The 19,605-nt window shown below is 41.5% G+C and overlaps 1 protein-coding gene across 1 annotated transcript in view; it reads right to left on the reverse strand.

The window, feature by feature from the left end:
- LOC115471567 (E3 ubiquitin-protein ligase MARCH6-like) overlaps nt 1-19,605 on the reverse strand; it is a 284,950-nt gene that overhangs the window by 193,408 nt on the left and 71,937 nt on the right. The window contains exon 8 of the mRNA XM_030205205.1: nt 15,856-15,917. Within this exon, the coding sequence (XP_030061065.1) occupies nt 15,856-15,917 (62 nt within the window). The remainder of the gene's footprint in view (nt 1-15,855; nt 15,918-19,605) is intronic.

Raw genomic sequence — 19,605 nt, forward strand, 5'->3', positions numbered from 1 at the left:
CCATCTGCTCCTATGGGCTGACAGAGGACTCCCAAGCACTCAGGCTCCCCCAACAACAATGCTCTCATCTCCCACTGCCTCTTCTCTCTATCCCTCTCCAACAAGGCAGTGCATGAAGAGAGCTTGAACCCTGGCTATCAACTAACTGTTTCAAAGTTAGACTCCCCCCTCCCTTTTTAAAACCAGGTTCCAAGTTCCTGTCCTGAGGCACCAAGCTAACTTTCAGGAAGGATAAGTGACAATAGGAGTGGGGTGTGGAACAAAAAGGGTTCCGAAAACCCATACCACCCCCTCGGTGCCCAAACCCAAACCAAGGCCCTAAGGGGCCACTCTACCGGCAAGGAAGGAGAGGGAAGTACAATGAAACAAGGGGGAGAAAAAAGCAGCCGGTCCCTAGGGACCTTATCATCCCTAGCAAAAAGCCCCATGGGACCTTCCTGTCATAACTGAACACAGGAAAGAGTCTGACCTGAAGGTTAGAGTCCTGGTACCAGGTCATCCAAACCACAATAAGCAAAAGCCCATAGGCTAAGCTCAGTCAGGATTGGGGGGGGAGCCCCTCCAAACTCAAATGAGAAAGAAGTCTGTGGACTAGCCAAGAGACTACCTCTGGATCACAGGCTATAGCCTGCACCCAGGGAAGTCAGGCTACACACAGAAACTTGCTGCACAGTCCAATCTGTACCATCTGATGGAGGAAAAGAAATACTGGCCAGTTCTAGGGTCGCACAACCCCTTAAACTGATGCCACCGAAGTTCATTGCTCTCTGCCTCCATCTGCTGGTTAGCCACTCATCTGGACTGGTCTAGGAAATAAGCAAACAGGGATTTAGAGCAGTAAACCCCTAATGACAATGAAAAACAAGTGATGGAAGATTGGTGAACTCAGGAAAGATATTTATGTTTTTTATTTTTATTTTTTTTATTATTTCTTTATTCCAAATTTCAAAATATCCACTTACATAAAATATAAACATAGGGAAATCAAGAAATTTAACAAAAAAAAAATCCTTAATCATGAAAATCAAGGTTTATGGAAATGTCATTGTTACTTAGTCCAGAAGTAATGAACAAGATACAAAGTATTTGTAAAAAGAAAAATAAGAGAAAAAATATTCTCTAAAAGAATGAGAGGATAAGGATCCAGACCCTACAAGCGGTTTCTACTCCCCTATGGTGCTCTCAAAGTTATTTCACCACCTGTTTCTTTAGCAATAATAAATTGCCTCAATTTTTCTGGATCAAAAAATACATAGTGAGCTTCACTTAAGGAAATAAGACATCTACATGCAAATTTCAGTTTAAAGGTGCCTCCCAGTGAGAGAATCCGAGGTCTTAGTCCCAGAAATTCTCTCCTCTTTTTCTGCGTTGATTTAGAAATGTCTGGAAAGACTTGTATCTTTGATCCATAGAACTGAGCAGCAATACATCTGAAGTATAGTCTAAAAATGTTATTTCTATCGGTTTCGAAGGCAAAGGATGCAAGAAGAGTTGTAAGTTCGGTAATGTTCTCTAAAGATGATTCAAGAAATTGTGTAATATTTAATTCTGGAGCCTCCACAAATTTTGTTTTAGCTCCAGTGATATAGTAAGCTTTTGTAATTGGAGGCAGAGCTTCTGTAGGAATTTTCAGTATTTCGAGGAAATGTTTCCTTAACATTTCTAAAGGGGGTATGAGATATTTTATGTTTTTTAGAGCTCTACAAGGTACTTTACTGATTATAAACACAGTGAAGGGGGGACTATTTGTTAAACACACAAGACTCCAAGATTCTAGCAAAGCAATTAAGATTTGTTGCAACAACTTCTCTTTAATAAGCTGGAACATATGGCAGACCAAATGGTTTAAGGTTATTTATCTTTACAGAGAGAAAGTGAAGTTACTCACCTGTAGCAAATGTTGTCCAAGAACAGCAGGATGAATATTCTTACTAATGTATGATGTCACCAATAGAGCCCTGGTATGGAGACACTCCCCAGCGTTCTTTTCTAGAAGCTTTTAGAAATGCCTCAATGCACGTATCCTTCCTGCCCACCATCATCATGTGGGACCAGGCCAATCTAATAAAACAGTTGATAAAATACAACTCCAAAGGGAGGTGGGAGTGGTGTAAGAATATTCATACTGCTGTCCTTGGAGTACATCTGCAACAGTTGTGAGAATAAGCAGGATGGAGATATTCTATTCTAATAGGATTTCTTGGTTACCAAGCTGTCTGAAATTTAACAAAAAAGGAAAAAAAAGTGGCATGCAACAGGCAAGACTTGGTGAACAGACAGAACTAGCTGGCAGCATTTTTCTTTTCTTTGAACAGTCTCCCTTTGCACAATTCTTAATCCTTTATCTATCTCCTCCACCTTAGTTACTTCTCCCTCCCCAGTTCCTATCCCTTCCCCGATCTGCTCAACCAGTTTGGTCTTCTTTTAATTTACCTACAGCAATATTGCTTACTAAAATTTTTGCTTCCCTTTGTCCATCATCATCATCCCTGGATCCATGGCTGGCTTCGTTGATGAAGCGTCTTTCCCAAGCAAGTCCCCTTATGTCCTTCTCATTTATTTATTTCATTTGTATCCCACATTTTCCCACCTTTTTGCAGGCTCAATGTGGCTTACATTATGCCATAATGGCGATCGCCATTTCTGGAATGAGAAATACAAAGTAGTGTTATATTTATTTATTAAATTTGTGCCCGCGCTTTCCCACACATGGCAGGCTCAATGCGGCTTACATAGTAACAATATAAAAAATTACAAGTCATAAGAAGAATATACAATTTGTGGTAAACATAATATTAATGGGGTTAATGGATAAGTATTAAAGATCATAAATGTTAAAGTAAATTATAAAGTAAGTTGGATAAACAGTTCATTTCAGGCATAAGAGATAAAAAGGTAATGCGTTAATGTTCATTAGTGACAAATTGATTGAAGCCATCAGGTGTAGAGAATTCGGTTTTATCTGGTTCTGATAGAGTTTTGATGATTAGGTCATTTATGATGGTTCATTATTGTATGTCTTCTTGAGCAGGTTAGTCTTTAGTAACTTCCGGAAGGCTGTTAAATCGTGCATTGTTTTTAAGGCCTTTGGTAATGCATGCCACAGTTGCGTGCTGATGTAGGAGAAGCTGGATGCATATATTGATTTATATTTAAGTCCTTTGCAACTGGGGTAGTGGAGGTTCAAGAATGTGCATGCTGATCTTTTTGTGTTCCTGGTTGGTAAGTCTATGAGGTCTGACATATATACTGGGGCCTCACCATGAATGATTTTATGAACCAAGGCACAGATTTTGAACGCAATTCATTTGTTCTTTCAGTGGGAGCAAGTGAAGTTTTTCTCTTAGGGGTTTGGCGCTTTTGTATTTTGCTTTTCCAAATATGAGTCTGACTGCAGTGTTTTGGGCAGTTTAGAGTTTCTTAATGATCTGTTCTTTGCATCCAGCGTAGATGGCATTACAGTAATCCAAGAGGCTTAACACCATTGATTGTACCAGACTGCGGAAAATTTCCCTTGGGAAGAAAGGTTTAACTCTTGAGTTTCCACATTGCATGGAACATTTTCTTTATTATATTTTTCACGTGGCTTTCTAGTGTGAGATTTCGGTCAATTGTAACTCCCAAAGGTTTCAGGCTGTCCAAGACAGGAAGGGTATAGTCTGGGGTGTTTATAGTGGTTTGTTTCATTGTGTTATATTGTGATGAGAGGATAAGACTGTTTTTTCTGCGTTGAGCTTTAGTTGGAATGCATCCGCCCATGAATTCATTATTTGGAAGCTGTGTTTGATTTCATTAGTAATTTCTCTTAGGTCATGTTTGAACGGGATGTAGATCATGACATCGTCTGCATAGATGTATGGATTGAGGCCTTGGTTGGATAGTGATTTGGCCAGTGGTGTCATCATTAGGTTGAAAAATGTTGGTGATAGTGGCGATCCCTGGGGTACTCCACATTCAGGTTTCCATGGTGATGCATTCGAATTTGATGTCAGTTGGTATGTTCTTGCGGTTAGGAAGCCATTGATCCATCCCAATATGTTTCCTCCAATCCCTAAGTATTCTAGGATGGTCAATAATATTTTATAAATTACAAAAAAATCAGGAAGAACAAACCAAGTTAAACCATAAACTCACTAAACTTGGGTTCAAAATAATTTATCTTTTTTTATATAAGCACTTTAAAATGCTATAAATATTATAAAGTGTTTTAAATGTGCTCAGACCATACCGTTTACACCCATTATATCCCCAAGAGGAATATGTGGTGGTGTCACAATGGAACCATCATTGCACATACGATGTTCCGCCTCCTAATATTTATGTACATACAGCTGAGCTGAAGTAGATCTTTATCACCAGTGTATGAATATGTCTATAATAAATATGTATAGGTCATAAACTACTCACATTAAATATTGTTAGGCTTGAGCCATAATATTTTATGGCTAACCATGTCGAACGCGCTGGACATATCAAATTGTGAAAGGAGAACACTGCTGCTAGTTGCAATTGTTTGTTTAAATTTGGTTAGGAGAGTGATTAATACTGTTTCGGTGCTGTGGTTGGATCGAAATCCTGATTGTGATTCATGTAGTATTGAAAATTTGGTTAAGTAGTCGGTCAGTTGTTTGGTTACCATACTTTCCATTAGTTTTATTACCAGAGGAATGGATGCCACCGGGCGATAATTGGTTATATCATTTTATTTTTTCTTTAGATCTTTGGGTATTGGGGTGAATAATATAGTTCCTTTATCCTTAGGGAAGAGTCCATGTTGTAGCATGAAGTTTTAAGTAAGAATTGAGATCTGTTATGACGCGTTGAGGGGCGGATTTTATTAGGTTGTTGGGACATATATCCAGTTTGCAATGGGACTTGGCAAACCTGTTGATCGCTTGGGTGATGGTTTCGTCAGACAGTAGGTCAAAGTTTGTCCAGGTTCGGTCAGCTGAATATTCATCGGTGGTTGGGTCCATACAGTCAATGAATTTTTCATGGTCGGTGGTGTTAAGTGGTAACGTAGATCGTAGTTTTATAATTTTCTTGTTGAAGTAAATTGCCAGATTATCTGCTGATGGGGTGTCTGTGTAGTTTGAGGTAACTGGTGAAGTGTCAAGTAGTTTGTGCACCAGTTGGAATAGTTTATGTCATCATCATTAGCTACTGTTCTGTTCCTTCTGTTTAGAAATCTACATTGGTCTGTCCGCTTCTTGAAACCTCACTTATATCTTGCATCCCCTACCAGCTTTCATCCGATCTCTAATCTTACATTCCTGGCAAATGTTACAGGAAACCTAGTTCACATCAATTAGTGCAACACATTGAGAATAGTAATATCTTGCATCCATTTCAATCTGGCTTCTGTCACCACCCCAGTACCGAGATCTTGTTAGTAGCACTACAGGATTTCATCCGTACCTCTCAAAACATCATTGCTCAGTTATCATACTACCTTCTTGACCTGTCATACACTTTCAATTTGATCAAACACTTCTGCTTCATCACCTTGCCTCAATAGAGATTTCTGGGACCGATCTTACATAGTTTAATAGCTCTCTCTCCAATTGTACCTCCCAACTTTCCTTCGACCGTACTTCCACAGCTTCATTCCCTCTCTCCTTTGGTGTTCCCCAAAGTTCCATTCTTTCTCTGGCCCTTTTTAATATCTTTCTTTCACCAACAACAATTATTCAAGATCATGGGAGCACTCCTTTCTGTTATGCAGATGACACTCACGTTGTCTGCAGAATTTCCAGCTACACCTCAATCACTCAACTCAACACTTGTCTATCTCAGGTATCCTTACGACTTAAGGTCAATCTTCTTTTCTTAAATGAAACAAAATATGTATCTTTTTACCATGCTCTCATACAAAACATGTCCTTTCCCCTTAGGTGATCGTCCTCTTCCCTTTAAAATTCTGTGTTACCTCTTACTATGTAAGCCACATTGAGCCTGCTTTTAGTGGGAAAGTGCGGGATACAAATATAATAAATAAATAAATAAATAAATAAATAAATAAAAGCATTATTAAGGGAGGTCACTTGATGCTGAGCTAGAAAGCAGGTGTCTGTGAGACCTGCTCCTAGGCCCCATGGGTAACATCTACCGCCATCGACATTTATCCACCCAAAGCATTTCCATCACCTGGGGAAGGTGCCTGGTCCTCTGGGGGTAATCCTGTGGCTTTCCCAGTGTTGATGGCTCCCAAAATGCCACATAAAGACTGGGATCGAACGTGGACCAGCAATGCCAAGATGGTGCAGGAAGAGGCCTGTTTCTATTAGATCCTCATGGGTCGTCAAAATAGCGGCAGAGATAAAGGCGGTTCTGCCTTCTCCTCTTGAATCTCAGCTTCGGGAGATCTCCGCAAAGCTCAGTTCTGTCGATGGGCAGACACCTGCATATGGATTTTGCTCAATATCAACAGCAACTGTCCAATGCTGAAGACAGACTTCAGCAGCAGGAAACTTTATAACAATTTGCAATCTAAACTGGACAAACTGGAGGAAAAGGTGGATGATTTAGAAAATTGCTCCCAAGTGGTGTAATCTTCAGCTGATTGCAATCTCTGAATCTGTTAAGGCCTCTGAATTACAGGGATTTCTTCAGACATGGTTACCACAGGAGATCAAAATGTCTGAGGCAGGCCCTTTAAGGATTGAACGAGCACACTGTCGAGGCATGGTTAAACCACTGGACAAGCATCCCCACACGGTTATTTTGAAAGTTTTGAATTATGTTCATCAAGAGAAGATACTCCGGGCTATACGCTCGATGGGCTCATTAACCTATGCTAACAATAAAGTACTCTGTGTACAGAATTTCTCTGCTGTGGTGGGAAAATCATTGGAAGGCTTTCGTTCAGGCGTACACAATTTTGCACTTGAAAAAGGTACTCTCCTTCTTATTGTACCCCATTAAGCTCCCGTTTCACCATATGGGGTAAGATCCACTTTTTCTCTGAGGCTGCTGAGGATCTTCACTTTGCTTAATAACTGGTTACATACTTTGCAAATGCTTCCCTTTAAACTTTTGAAAAAGGACATTCATACTTTTCATAGACATCCTTTCCATTTTTGTTGGGAAAAAAAAAAATCCATATACAACTGATATGAAGATGTGGGGGGGCTTAGAAGTCCTAGCTTTATATAAATATAACTTAGCTTGTTTAGTTTGCCATCTGGGAGATTGGATTTTGGACACAGAAGAGTATATCCTCATGCAAGTAGAATGGGAGCTATTTACACAATGGCATTATCTATCTTAGGTTGCATGATAGTCTTTTATTAATTCCTATTTGGAAGTTGTGGAAAGACCTTATGAGACACTGGGATGTGTCCTCCTCCCAATTTGTGGCAACATGGAATGCCTGCCTAGGGTTTTCAGTATTATGATCAAGAAAGTTGGATAAAAACAGGAGATGGGATGACATCAAAAAGCCAATTAGGTTAGTCTCTGTTTCCTCTCCCCCAAAGCAAACAAACCCATGAGCTGCTGCATCCACGTTGTTGTTCTTTATTGTTGGTAGCATGTCTATTTAATCTCACTTATATTTTCAAACAAGCCTTGAAGAATTGTGAAGGGTTATAATCTTGAAGATAATTCTGGCTTTTACAGGGAGCCAATGCAGTGTCTGTAGCAGTGGAGAAGCCCTATAGTACCGTGAAGACATGAAAATCAGACGTACTATCCTGAAAATCAGACTGAATATCTACATTTATTCACGCATTCAAAGAAATGAAGCAAATTGGTAAGGCAAGACTTCCCTTGGGTGAATCCATTTGGACTCTGTTCCATTAAACCGTGTTTGTCTATGTGTTCAATGATTTTATTCTTTATAACAGTTCCCACTCTTGCTCAGCACTGACTTCAGGCTTACTGGTCTGTAATTTCCCAGATCACCCCTGATCCCTTTTTAAAAATTGGAGAGTGCCAGTGTAATGCCTATCTTCAGGTACTACAGATAATTTTAACAGTTTAGAGATCAGTAACAGCTCTGTAATTTTACTTGTGAGTAATTCAGTAACCTGGGTTGTATACCATCTGACCCAGGTGAATTACAACTCTAATTTGTTCACCTGGCTCAGTGCATCTTCCAGTTTCACTGAGAATCTTTCAGTTCCTCTGCATTGTCACCCTTGAAAGCCAAAGCGTAATTATTTGATAAAACTTCCCTGAAGATTCCAATGTCCAAGCCTTCCTCTTTTGAAAGTAGATTCGACCACCCCGAAATGATGATGAAGCTTCTCAAACACTGGAGCTGTCTGAACTCATATATAGAGTTGACCTTATTAACTGGATGAACAGAGAGGGTCTCCTACTATTTCATCTGTGCATGGGCACTGACAGCTCCATGGGTGGAAGGGGGAGGCATCAAACTGAAGGATGCCCAACAACTTGGACCTGGGCTCATCTTCAGTCTTCAACTCATCTGGGACAGACTTAGTCATTTCCTTGACAAAATAAAAAAAAAAAAAAAGAAGAGTTCCTCTGGACGAAATTTTTCACATGGAGAGGAGAGGACTGAATGAAAACCAAGGGTCCCCCCCCTCCTCCAAGAGGACCTCTCCTCAGACACTCAGGAGTAGTTTGAATAACTCATAAAAATACTCCTCCAAGGGTGTTCGAGTCTGAAACTGCTTCATTATACTGAAAATCCAGTCAGGCCCTGGGCAAAGGTGGCGAGGAACCAGTGACCTGCAATGCCCTGACAAAGTTTCTTTTCCCAAGGGACTGGAGATCGAAAATGGCCTCTGTGCATACTGGCTCCAATGCATGCAACAGGCAGGGTATGAGACTCAAGGATGGGCTGGAGCTCTCAAGGAGCCAATGTTGATGTCTTCAATGTCATGGCATTGTGCCAAGCCAGAAGATGCCCCCATCTCTTCCTGCATCATTCATTCATTTATTTTAAAAATTTATATAATGCCTATAACCTAGATGGCTTAAAAATCAAACATACATAATAAAATAACAAAACAAAAATCACAACATACCACATATCATAAAACCAATCAAACTGCACGTACTACCCTTCATCAATAATATTAACACGTTGCTCCTACATAAAAGTTTCAACAAACAACTGCATTGTTTTAATTTCTTAAACATAAATGAAGTTGTCCAAGGAGGGCATCCATAAATGAACTCCAGCAATACAGAAGGCCGATAAGTTCGTAACAACATAAACTTTTACTACTGTGTCCAAAGATAAGCGCATTGCGCTTTCAGAATGCAATGATCGTCACAGGCAATATGCATAAACAGTTTTGAGTAAAATAAAGTGGAGAAACGGCATACAAGGCTCGATGAATCAAAACCAGTGTCTTAAAGCAAATACGAAAAAACACTGGAGCCAATGCAGCCGCTTCAACACAGGTGTTGTACACTACCAGTACACAATTTCAACCAAGCAGTCAACGCAGCCCCCCAGGCATCAATAGGAGGAAAAAAACTAAGCGTTATCTGCATACATATATGGCACATTCTATATGTGACACCTTCATTAACGGAGCCATGTAGATATTAAATAAGAGCACAGACAGGGCTGAACCCTGTGGCACCCCCTCTATCCACATGAACTACTCGAGACACTGTCTCCCCACTTTTCACATATAAAGTACGTCCCAGAAGACAGGACAAAAGCCATCGATGTATACATCCACATTCCCAACTGTTTCAATCTCAACAACAAAAACTACAAATTAACAGAGTTAAAGGCACTAGATACATCACATAAAAACTCCTACCAATAGCCATTTCCCTCAACTGTGGAGACCAACAATGTCTCTACCCCATGGGCATGTCAAAACCCAACTTGAAAAGGATGGACACACTCAACTTTCTCCACAAACTGTTCCAATTGCTTTAACACAACCTTCTCAAAAACCTTTCCCAAAAATGGTACCACTGAAATTGGGTGATGACTCAAATTAACTGGATCTAACCCTTTCCTCTTCAGAGATTTAACAGTTGCTTGTTTACAGTTCTGTGGGAAAATCCCTTCTTGTAATAACTGATTAACTTATTCTTGTTACCACAGGTTTCAGATCATGCACTAACTGCTTCACAACACCAGAAGTGCATGGGTCCCCACAAGGAGAACATAGATGTTTTTCCCTGAATGACAAAAGCAATCTAATGTTCCGAATCCTCACTGAACATATTCTATACCCAACTTCCAGCTACTGTATCGATCCCATCGTCCCACCATCTCCCCTATGTCATCTCTCAATATTCTTTATGCAATAGGAAATCAGCATACAAACTAGCATCTGGCCCACAACTACCACTATGATCTTTACATCCTTCCAGCAAGTATCACACAGTAAATTCCTATGGTTTATTCAATGCTCTCCTTACCCGTTGCCTAAAATATTTATTCCACTCCTCATCACAAAGACAAATACTCAGTCAATGAATACGAAAACTCTCATAACCTTCACTATCTCCCAATCATCTCCAACTCCTCTCAGACTACAGCAATTCACATCGCACCTGCAAAACTGGTCCAGTCATCTAAGGACACTGTTTATAATTCTGCCTTATTTCAATCTCTTTCATAGGAGCCACCGCATCAAGAGCCAAACTGGGAGAATTGCACAACTCAGCAGCACCCATGCATCACACAGCACTCGAATCTCAAACTGCGGACGCACTTTCATTCTGCTTCCTGACTCCCGTCCTGCCATTATCAAAAAAAAAAAATACCAGAGAAAATTATATCAAGAAATGATCAGACCACTCAACCGGTCGGACCTCCACAACACTACCCACAGCCTGTATTAGACCTGGTGCTACAAAAATCCAAGTCCAATACAGGACCTGCCTGATGAGTGGCAACCTCAACAATCTGTACTAATGAAAAAGCAGAAAGTGAATAAAACAAAAGATGATCCTGTTTTTGAAAACGAACATCCTCAGCCCCTAAAGGCACATTAAAATCACCCACCAAACACACTTTACCAAAATCAATTCCCAAACCATTCAAAAACTCAACAAATGGAAAACCATGCTCAGCAGTCACATCTGGAGGTAAGTACACAACACACAATACTATCTGAGCATTCTGAAACACCACTCACCAAACTCATTGACAATACATCCCACACGCTAACATAGCAAAGAAATCCTTTAAAAAAAAATAATAAAAAACCCAACCCACTACCCCCCCCTACAGCAACAGGCCCATTCCCACTTATAACCAGCAGGGCAACACTGCCTAGTTCCAACTACATTCATTTTAAGCAACGGGATTCAGAAACATACAACACAGCGATCCACATTCAACAAATCATAAATAACTGGTAACTAATTCCGTACTGATTGAGCATTAATATATGCACATTTCATCTTAACTCTGCCTGTACTGGAAATGGTTTTCAAGAGTGATGATGTGGAGGAACTGAAAGAAATATCGGTGAACCTGGAAGATGTACTGAGCCAACTGACAATTTTTTTTTAAATAATGTTTATTGATGACACATGTACTATAACAAGGCATAACATACCATAGGACATATATTATCCAGCAAGTACCACATTACATCTCATATATGGTTACTAGTCATCAGTTTTAACTTTATCCGAAGTCCCCCCTCACTAACCAAACTGACAATTTAAAGAGTAGTAAATCACCTGGACCAGATGGCATACATCCAAGGGTACTCAAAGAAAAGAATGAAATTGCTGATCTGCTGTTAGTAATATGTAACCTGTCGATAAAATTGTCCCTAGCACCTGAAGATTGGAGGGTGACCAACGTGACGCCGATTTTAAAAAGGGTTCTAGGGGTTATCGAGGAAATTATAGGCCGGTAAATCTGATGTCGGTGCCAGGCAAAATAGTGGAAACAATTATAAAGAATACAATTATAGAACGCGTAGACAAACATGGTTTAATGGGACTGAGTCAGCATGGGTTCAACTGAAGGAAGTCTTGCCTCATCAACTTGCTTCAAATAAACATGTGGATAAAGGTGAGCCAGTTGATGTAGTGTATCTAGATTTTCAGAAAGCTTTTGATAAAAGTTCCTCATGAGAGACTCCTGAGAAAAATAAAGAATCATGGAATAGGAGGCATGGTTCTAGTGTGGTTTAGGAATTGGTTATTGGACAGAAAACAGAGGGTAGGGTTAAATGGTCTTTTATCTCAATGGAGCAGAGTGAACAGTGGAGTGCCACAGGAATTTATACTGGGACCAATACTATTTAACATGGAAATCAGAACAAGTGAGGTGATCAAATTTGCAGATGATACAAAACTATTCAAGGTTGTTAAAATACATGTGGACTGTGAAATATTGCAGGAAGACCTTAGGAAATTAGAAGACGGAGTGCAAATGGCAGATAAAATTTAATGTGGACAAATGCAAGGTGATGCACACTAGAAAGAATAATCTGAATGATAGTTACCTGATACTAGTGCCCACCTTGGGGGGGGGGGGGGGGGGGGGTCAGCACTGAAGAAAAAGATCAGGGTGTTGTTGTAGATAATATGCCAAAACTTCTGCTTAGTGTGCAGCACCGGCTAAAAAAGCAAACAGGACACTAGGAATTATTAGGAAAGGGATGGTTAATAATACCGAAAATACCATAATGCCCTTGTATCGCTCCATGGTGCGTCCGCACCTTGAATACTGCATTCAGTTCTGGTCACCATATCTCAAAAAATATATAGCAGAATTAGAAAAGGTTCAAAGATGAGCTACTAAATTGATAAAGGGAATGGAACTCCTCTCGTATGAGGAAAGGCTAAAGAGGATAGGGCTCTTCAGCTTGGAAAAGAGACAGATGAGGGGAGATATAATTGAGGTCTACAAAATCCTGAGTGGTGTAGAAGAGTAGAAGTAAATTGATTTTTTACTCGTTCCAAAAGTACAAAGACTAGGGGACACGCGAGGAAGTTACATGGAAATACTTTTAAAACAAATAGGAGGAAATATGTTTTCACTCAACGAATAGTTAAGCTATGGAACTCTCCATCGTATTCTATTGAGACAGACATAGGAAGCAACTGCTTGCCCTGGGATTTGTAGTATGGAGTGTTGCCACGATTTGGGTTTCTGCAAGGTAATTATGACCTGGCTTGGCCACCGTTTGGAAAACAGGATACTGGGTTAGATGGACTATTGGTCTGGCCCATGTTCTTATACGTTATGTAACTCTCAAATCTCTTGCTGACACAATAATTTTATCCGCCTCAAAAAAAAAAAAAAAAAAAGAGGTTACACCAGGCACCTTCTTCTTACAACAACTGACAGACACTGAGCCATACCTCCCATTAAACATAACCACTGGTATCACAGCCATCACAGCAATACCCCTCCCACATTCTCCCACCCACACTCAGCCAAACTCCACCAAAAACAGTAACCAACTCCTTAATTGCGCTCCTTTATCAGCATAATGGAGGCACCCACTGCCCTGTGCCTTGCACCTCCAAGCATGGGTTTGGACAAGCCAGCGAGTGACCTCACTGAAGGGGTGGAGCTAGCACTGTTCAGACTCGACCCAGCAGATGGTACCGCAAAGAGGCTCCCAACAAGTTAGTCCAGGAAGAACTAGCAGCACACAGCAGCAGCAAAGCAAAGCAAGACAGGACAAATTCCTCTCTAATATGGGTAAGGGCCTCTTCACTCCATGCCTGCAAGTGACCTCATTCAAGGGGCAGAGCTAGCAACTAACCCAGACCCGACCTAGCAGATGGTACCGCAAAGAGGCTCCCAACAATTAGTCCGGGGAGAAATAACAGTACACAGAGCAGCAAAACAGGACAGGACAAACTCATGGCCCAGATCTACTCCTCGAAGGCCACCACCAGTAAAGGCTGGGACTCAACCAGTGCGGTTATGACTAGGGAAGTCATTGAAGCCAAACTGGTGACTTGGCTTGGTGAAAAGCTGTCATATCCCATTCAGTTCTCGGGAGGGTGAGCTGTGCTCACGTCAGGGGCGCTTTGAGGCTATTAAGATTTCAGTGCTCCTCAAGTCCTCATGACACTGTACGTTAAAAGGAGATTTATGCCGATGCTTCTTGGCCTCCATTCTACACACAGCGTCGGTGTCCCTTGGCGTAAACGAGGATCAAGATGAATATTTCTTTGATCTCAGGATGGGAACGGAGGCACTACTGATGCTCAAAGCCAATGCAGGCAGAGACCTTGATGTTGATGCATCCACAATGTTCGATGCAGTTCCCGGAGCAACCAAGACCAATGTCTCCAATGCCAAAGTTGATGGACCAGACTTGTTGACATTGCTTCAGATGAGCTCGGAGAATTAATTCTATCAGATTTTACATAAGAAAATTCTGGAACCTTTAAACTAAGTATGAAAGTTCTTTGGTACAGAAGAGTTGGGATATGATGATTCTAGTCAGAGTTTTTATTATAGTGAATTTTAAAAGTGGCAAAGACCCTATTAAACCAGAATCCTAAAGACAAGGCCAACCTCCTTGATATTAAGTTACTAACTAAAGTTGTGACCTCAAGATTGGCTCCAGCTCTACCAGACCTAGTACTAGACTATCAGGTGTGATTTCTAAGGCCGAGAGATATGCAGTTAGGAACCTGTGTACAACTATAGCATTGACTGAAATGAATTGGGGGCGGGAGGGAAGGAATCCTATCTATGTTTTTAAATCTTGAGGGGGTGCTAAAGCACCTCTCCCCAAAAGTTATGTATCTTATCACAAGTCTACCAAATATTATAAAAAGTGCCTCTCACTTTACCACATCGTCAACATAATGGACCTATCTGAACAGTATTTTTTTTTTTTTTTTGGGGGGGGGGGGGGGGGGGGGGACTGGAGAACTGACTGGTTTGATCGAACCTTGAAGGAACAGTGTGTTCCCAGGATAGACAAGATTTCACAAAAGGGAAGGGAGGGAGGTTAGGAGGAAGGTTGTTGTGGCAGAGTTTAAAACTCTAGTACTATTTACCGCTTTAACAGGCATGGTTGGGTTATTTCTGTGTATCTTTATGTTTTCTTATTAGTCATATGTTGTGCCATTGTGTTGAGAATTTATATTTTAATACAATTTTATTGATGCATTGAATTATGTCAACTGTTACTATTCTTTTTTATCACCATTAAACTTTCACCTTGGTGATTTCTATAGTGGCAGTAGGGCAGAGTTAAAAGCATGTCTTAAATGCATCACCCTCTCCTATGCTAGAGCAGAATTATGTATTTATTTATTTGCCGCACTTGTATCCCACATCCTATACAGAAGTGCCTTAATATTTTACAATAAAACTAGATTTTTTTTCTGGTTTTTGCCAAGTAAATGTGAACTACTTGGCCACATGAATGTGACACCCCTACAGAGCTTCACACTGTTTAGTTCATTATCCACTTCAGGGTTAGCCCATGGGATGTGCAAGTGCAGCCTAGTAAAGGGCATCAGCACAACTAAGAATGCTAAAATCAAAACTGAAGGATGTAGCGCTATGCAATTCTTTCAAGACGCAGCAAGAAAAATTAGCAACACTACTAGGCTTGTGACTCGGTGCACCCTCATATGTCTTGCACCAGTCATCTCTTACAATTTCCTTGGTTAACAACCCATGTGAGAGGAAGAGTAGGGATAAGAGTAGGGATACTGCAAGGCTTGTGAGCACAAGCCAGCTCACAGGCCCCACACTTTCACTTCTGTTGCTATAGACTCAATATAGATGCCATGCTAACCATTGCCAACAAAAGAGAGCTTAAGAGCAAAGAAGGTGCCACATGCCCAACAAGGACATCACCAGGGCTAAGGCCAACCCCCTCCCTCCCAAAAAAAACATCTACTTTTGTAACATACACAATTATAAAGCTATACTATTCATGGAAAAGTTATTTTACTCACTCTCTCCCAAGTAAGTTCTTCTGCAGCTCGGTCCCATTCTAAGGCATTCCAATTCATATCATCTAGGGAGAGATTAAACATTAAATCATGAGCTATAAAGTGTACCTTAAGTCAATCCTTAAGTACCTAGTAGCCAGTTGGGTTTTCAAGACATCCTCAATAAATATGCATAAGATACATTTACATGCTATACAGATACTCACAGTACGAAAACCCAAGGACCATCTTGAGAACCAGTGGCCGATTAACTTGGAACTGAAAATAGACTGTCAAATTGGTTTTGTATCAGTTTGGTCTTCAAGGGACTCAAACAAGTCTGGGCTTCAGGATCTCTACTATGAATATTCTTGATATGTTAACATAAATGTGATCTAAGAAATGTTAACGTTTAGTCTTACCTGATAAATTCCTCTGATTCCTGTTAAGACCAGTCCAAAATGAGCAACGTACCCCTAACCAGCAAACAGAGGCAGAGAAGTGGAAATTCATCTACAACATCACCAGTATAGAGTAGTGTAGCCTGGAACTTGTCAGTATGCTAATGCCAAAACCACTCACAAACAAAAACAAGTACAGTCAAGTCTTGGTTCAACTGACTTCAATTTAATAGATTTCAGAAACAAAGGACCAAAGATTAGCAGAATCCAAAACACATAAGGGTTAATTCTATCTTGCTGCTGGCGTCGGCATTTAAAAAGGAGATAGAGCAGCTTTTAAACTAGAAATGGGGGGGAAGGCCGACAGTCGCTCAAAAGCACATGGTTCGGGAAAAGGTATCTTGCAAAGATACCTCACAAACAGGGAAGATAGGGTTTCTGGATAGTGAGGTGCACAACAGAGCGTGGTAGGCCAGGTGCCCTTAAATACAACTAAAGATCAGACAAAAGATGTCAAATCAATAGTGTCAGGTACTAAGCATCATGCAAATAGGAACAACAAACATACTCTGAAATGTCTGTATGCAAATGCTAGGAGTCTAAGAAATAAGATGGGAGAGTTGGAATATATTGCACTAAATGAAAAATTGGATATATTAGGCATTACTGAGACCTGTTGGAAGGAGGATAACCAGTGGGACACTGTCATACCGGGGTACAAAGTATATCGTAGTGATAGGGTGGACCGGACTGGTGGAGGGGTAGCATTGTATATAGATTACAAATTCAGCAGGACACAAATCACACCTTTGAATCATTGTGGGTTGAAATTCCATGTATAAAAGGGGAAAAAACGGTGATAGGTGTGTACTAGGATGAGCAGGTAGACGCAGAAATGATAAAAGAAATCAGAGACGCGAACAAAATGGGCAATGTGATAATAATGGGTGACTTCAATTATCCAAATATAGACTGGGTAAATGTAACATCGGGACACGCTACAGAGGTACAGTTCCTTGATGAAATCAAGGACAGGTTTATGGAGCAGCTGGTGCAGGAGCCGACGAGAGAAGGAAAAATTCTAGACTTGGTCCTTAGTGGAGCGCATGATCTGGTGAGGGACGTTATGGTACTGGGGCCGCTTGATAACAGTGATCATAATATTATCAGTTTTGATATCGACCTTGAAGTAACTGTACACAGAAAGTCAAATACGTTAACTTTAAAAAAGGAGACTATGATAAAATGAGAAGAACGGTTAAAAAAAAAAAACTGGGCAGCTGAGACAGTAAAAACTGTACAACAGGCGTGGACACTGTTCAAATATACCATCCTGGAGGCCCAGGCCATACATATTCCACAAATTAGAAAAGAAAGACGGAAGTCCAAAAGACAGCCGGCCTGGTTAAAAAGTGAGGTGAAGGAAGCTATTAGGGCTAAAAGAAACGACTTCAGAAAATGGAAGCAGGAACCGTCTGAAAATAACAAGAAGCAGCATAAGGAGTTGTCAAAGCAAATGCAAGGCGCAGATAAAGAAGGACAAGAGGGATTACGAAAAAATGATAGCATTAGAGGCAAAAAAACATAGTAAAAAAATTTTTTGGTATATTAAAAGCAGGAAGCAGGCAAAAGAATCGGTTGGGCCGCTGGATGACCGAGGGGTAAAAGGGGCGATCAAGGAAGACAAAGACGTAGCGGAGAGACAATGAATTCTTTGCTTCGGTCTTCACCGAGGAAGATTTGGGTGGGATACCGGTGTCGGAAATGGTAATTCAAGCGGACGAGTCGGAGAAACTTACTGACTTCACAGTAAACCTGGAGGACGTAATGGGGCAGTTCAGCAAACTGAAGAGTAGCAAATCTCCTGGACTAGATGGTATTCATCCTAGAGTACTGATAGAACTGAAAAATGAGCTTGCGGAGCTACTGCTAGTGATATGCAACTTATCCTTAAAATCGAGCGTGGTACCGGAAGATTGGAGGGTGGCCAATGTAACGCCCATTTTTAAAAAAGGCTCCAGGGGAGATCCGGGAAATTATAGACCGGTGAGTCTGACGTCAGTGCTGGGGAAAATGGTAGAGGCTATTATTAAAAACAAAAATACAGAGCACATCAGAGGACATGGATTACTGATACTGGTCAGCACGGCTTTTGTGTGGGGAAATCTTGCCTGACCAATTTACTTCTATCCCTTGCCTCTCAGGCCAGAGCGTCTCAGCAGATCACAGCTCTGCAGATGTTGAGACTCCTGGGTCATATGGCCTCCACGGTTCATGTGACTCCCATGGCTCGCCTTCACATGAGACCTGCTCAATGGACCCTAGCTTCCCAGTGGTGTCAAGCTACCGGGAATCTAGAGGATGTCATCCGTCTGTCTATCAGTTGCCGCAATTCGCTGCACTGGTGGACCATTCGGACCAATTTGACCCTGGGACGTCCATTCCAAATTCCGCAGCCCACGAAAGTGCTGACGACGGATGCATCTCGCCTGGGGTGGGGAGCTCATGTCGATGGATTCCACACCTAGGGTCTGTGGTCCCTCCAGGAACAGGATCTTCAGATCAACCTCCTGGAGCTCCGAGCGGTCTGGAACGCACTGAAGGCCTTCAGAGATCGGCTATCCTACCAAATCATCCAAATTCGGACAGACAATCAGGTTGCAATGTATTACATCAACAAGCAGGGGGGCACCGGATCTCGCCCCCTGTGTCAGGAAGCCGTCGGGATATGGCGTTGGGCTTGCCAGTTCGGCATGCTTCTCCAAGCCACATACCTGGCAGGCGTAAACAACAGTCTGGCCGACAGACTGAGCAGAGTCATGCAACCGCACGAGTGGTCGCTCCATTCCAGAGTGGTACGCAAGATCTTCCAAGAGTGGGGCACTCCCTCGGTGGACCTTTTCGCCTCTCAGACCAACCACAAGCTGCCTCTGTCCTGTTCCAGACTACAGGCATACGACAGACTGGCGTCGGATGCCTCTCTCCTCCATTGGGGGACCGGCCTCCTGAGGAGTTGGAAAACACTCTTACCTCAAAGGATCTAGTGTACAACTACGATCCTGCTGAAAATCAGGTCAAAAACCTCTGTTCCAGTGTCTCTGCGTTTAAAAACGCAACGCAACTTTTTTTTTTTTTTTTTTTAAGCTGTGAGGAAAGCAGAGGTATTGAAGACTCTGGAGGCTCAGATGAGTGGGAAAGGCAGAGAAAGGGTGAACCTATATGCCTGCATCCACTGTTGGTGGGTAAGGACAGGGAAAGCAAGGCAATATGTCCACATCCACAGGAGGTATGGGTAAGGCAGGGAAAGGGCTAACCTATGTGCCTTTAAAGTGAGGCTGCTATAGCCTCCAACACCCCGGTTAACAACTGGCAA

Source organism: Microcaecilia unicolor, chromosome 1 (genome assembly GCF_901765095.1).
Source record: "Microcaecilia unicolor chromosome 1, aMicUni1.1, whole genome shotgun sequence".
NCBI classification, from domain to species: Eukaryota; Metazoa; Chordata; class Amphibia; order Gymnophiona; family Siphonopidae; genus Microcaecilia; species Microcaecilia unicolor.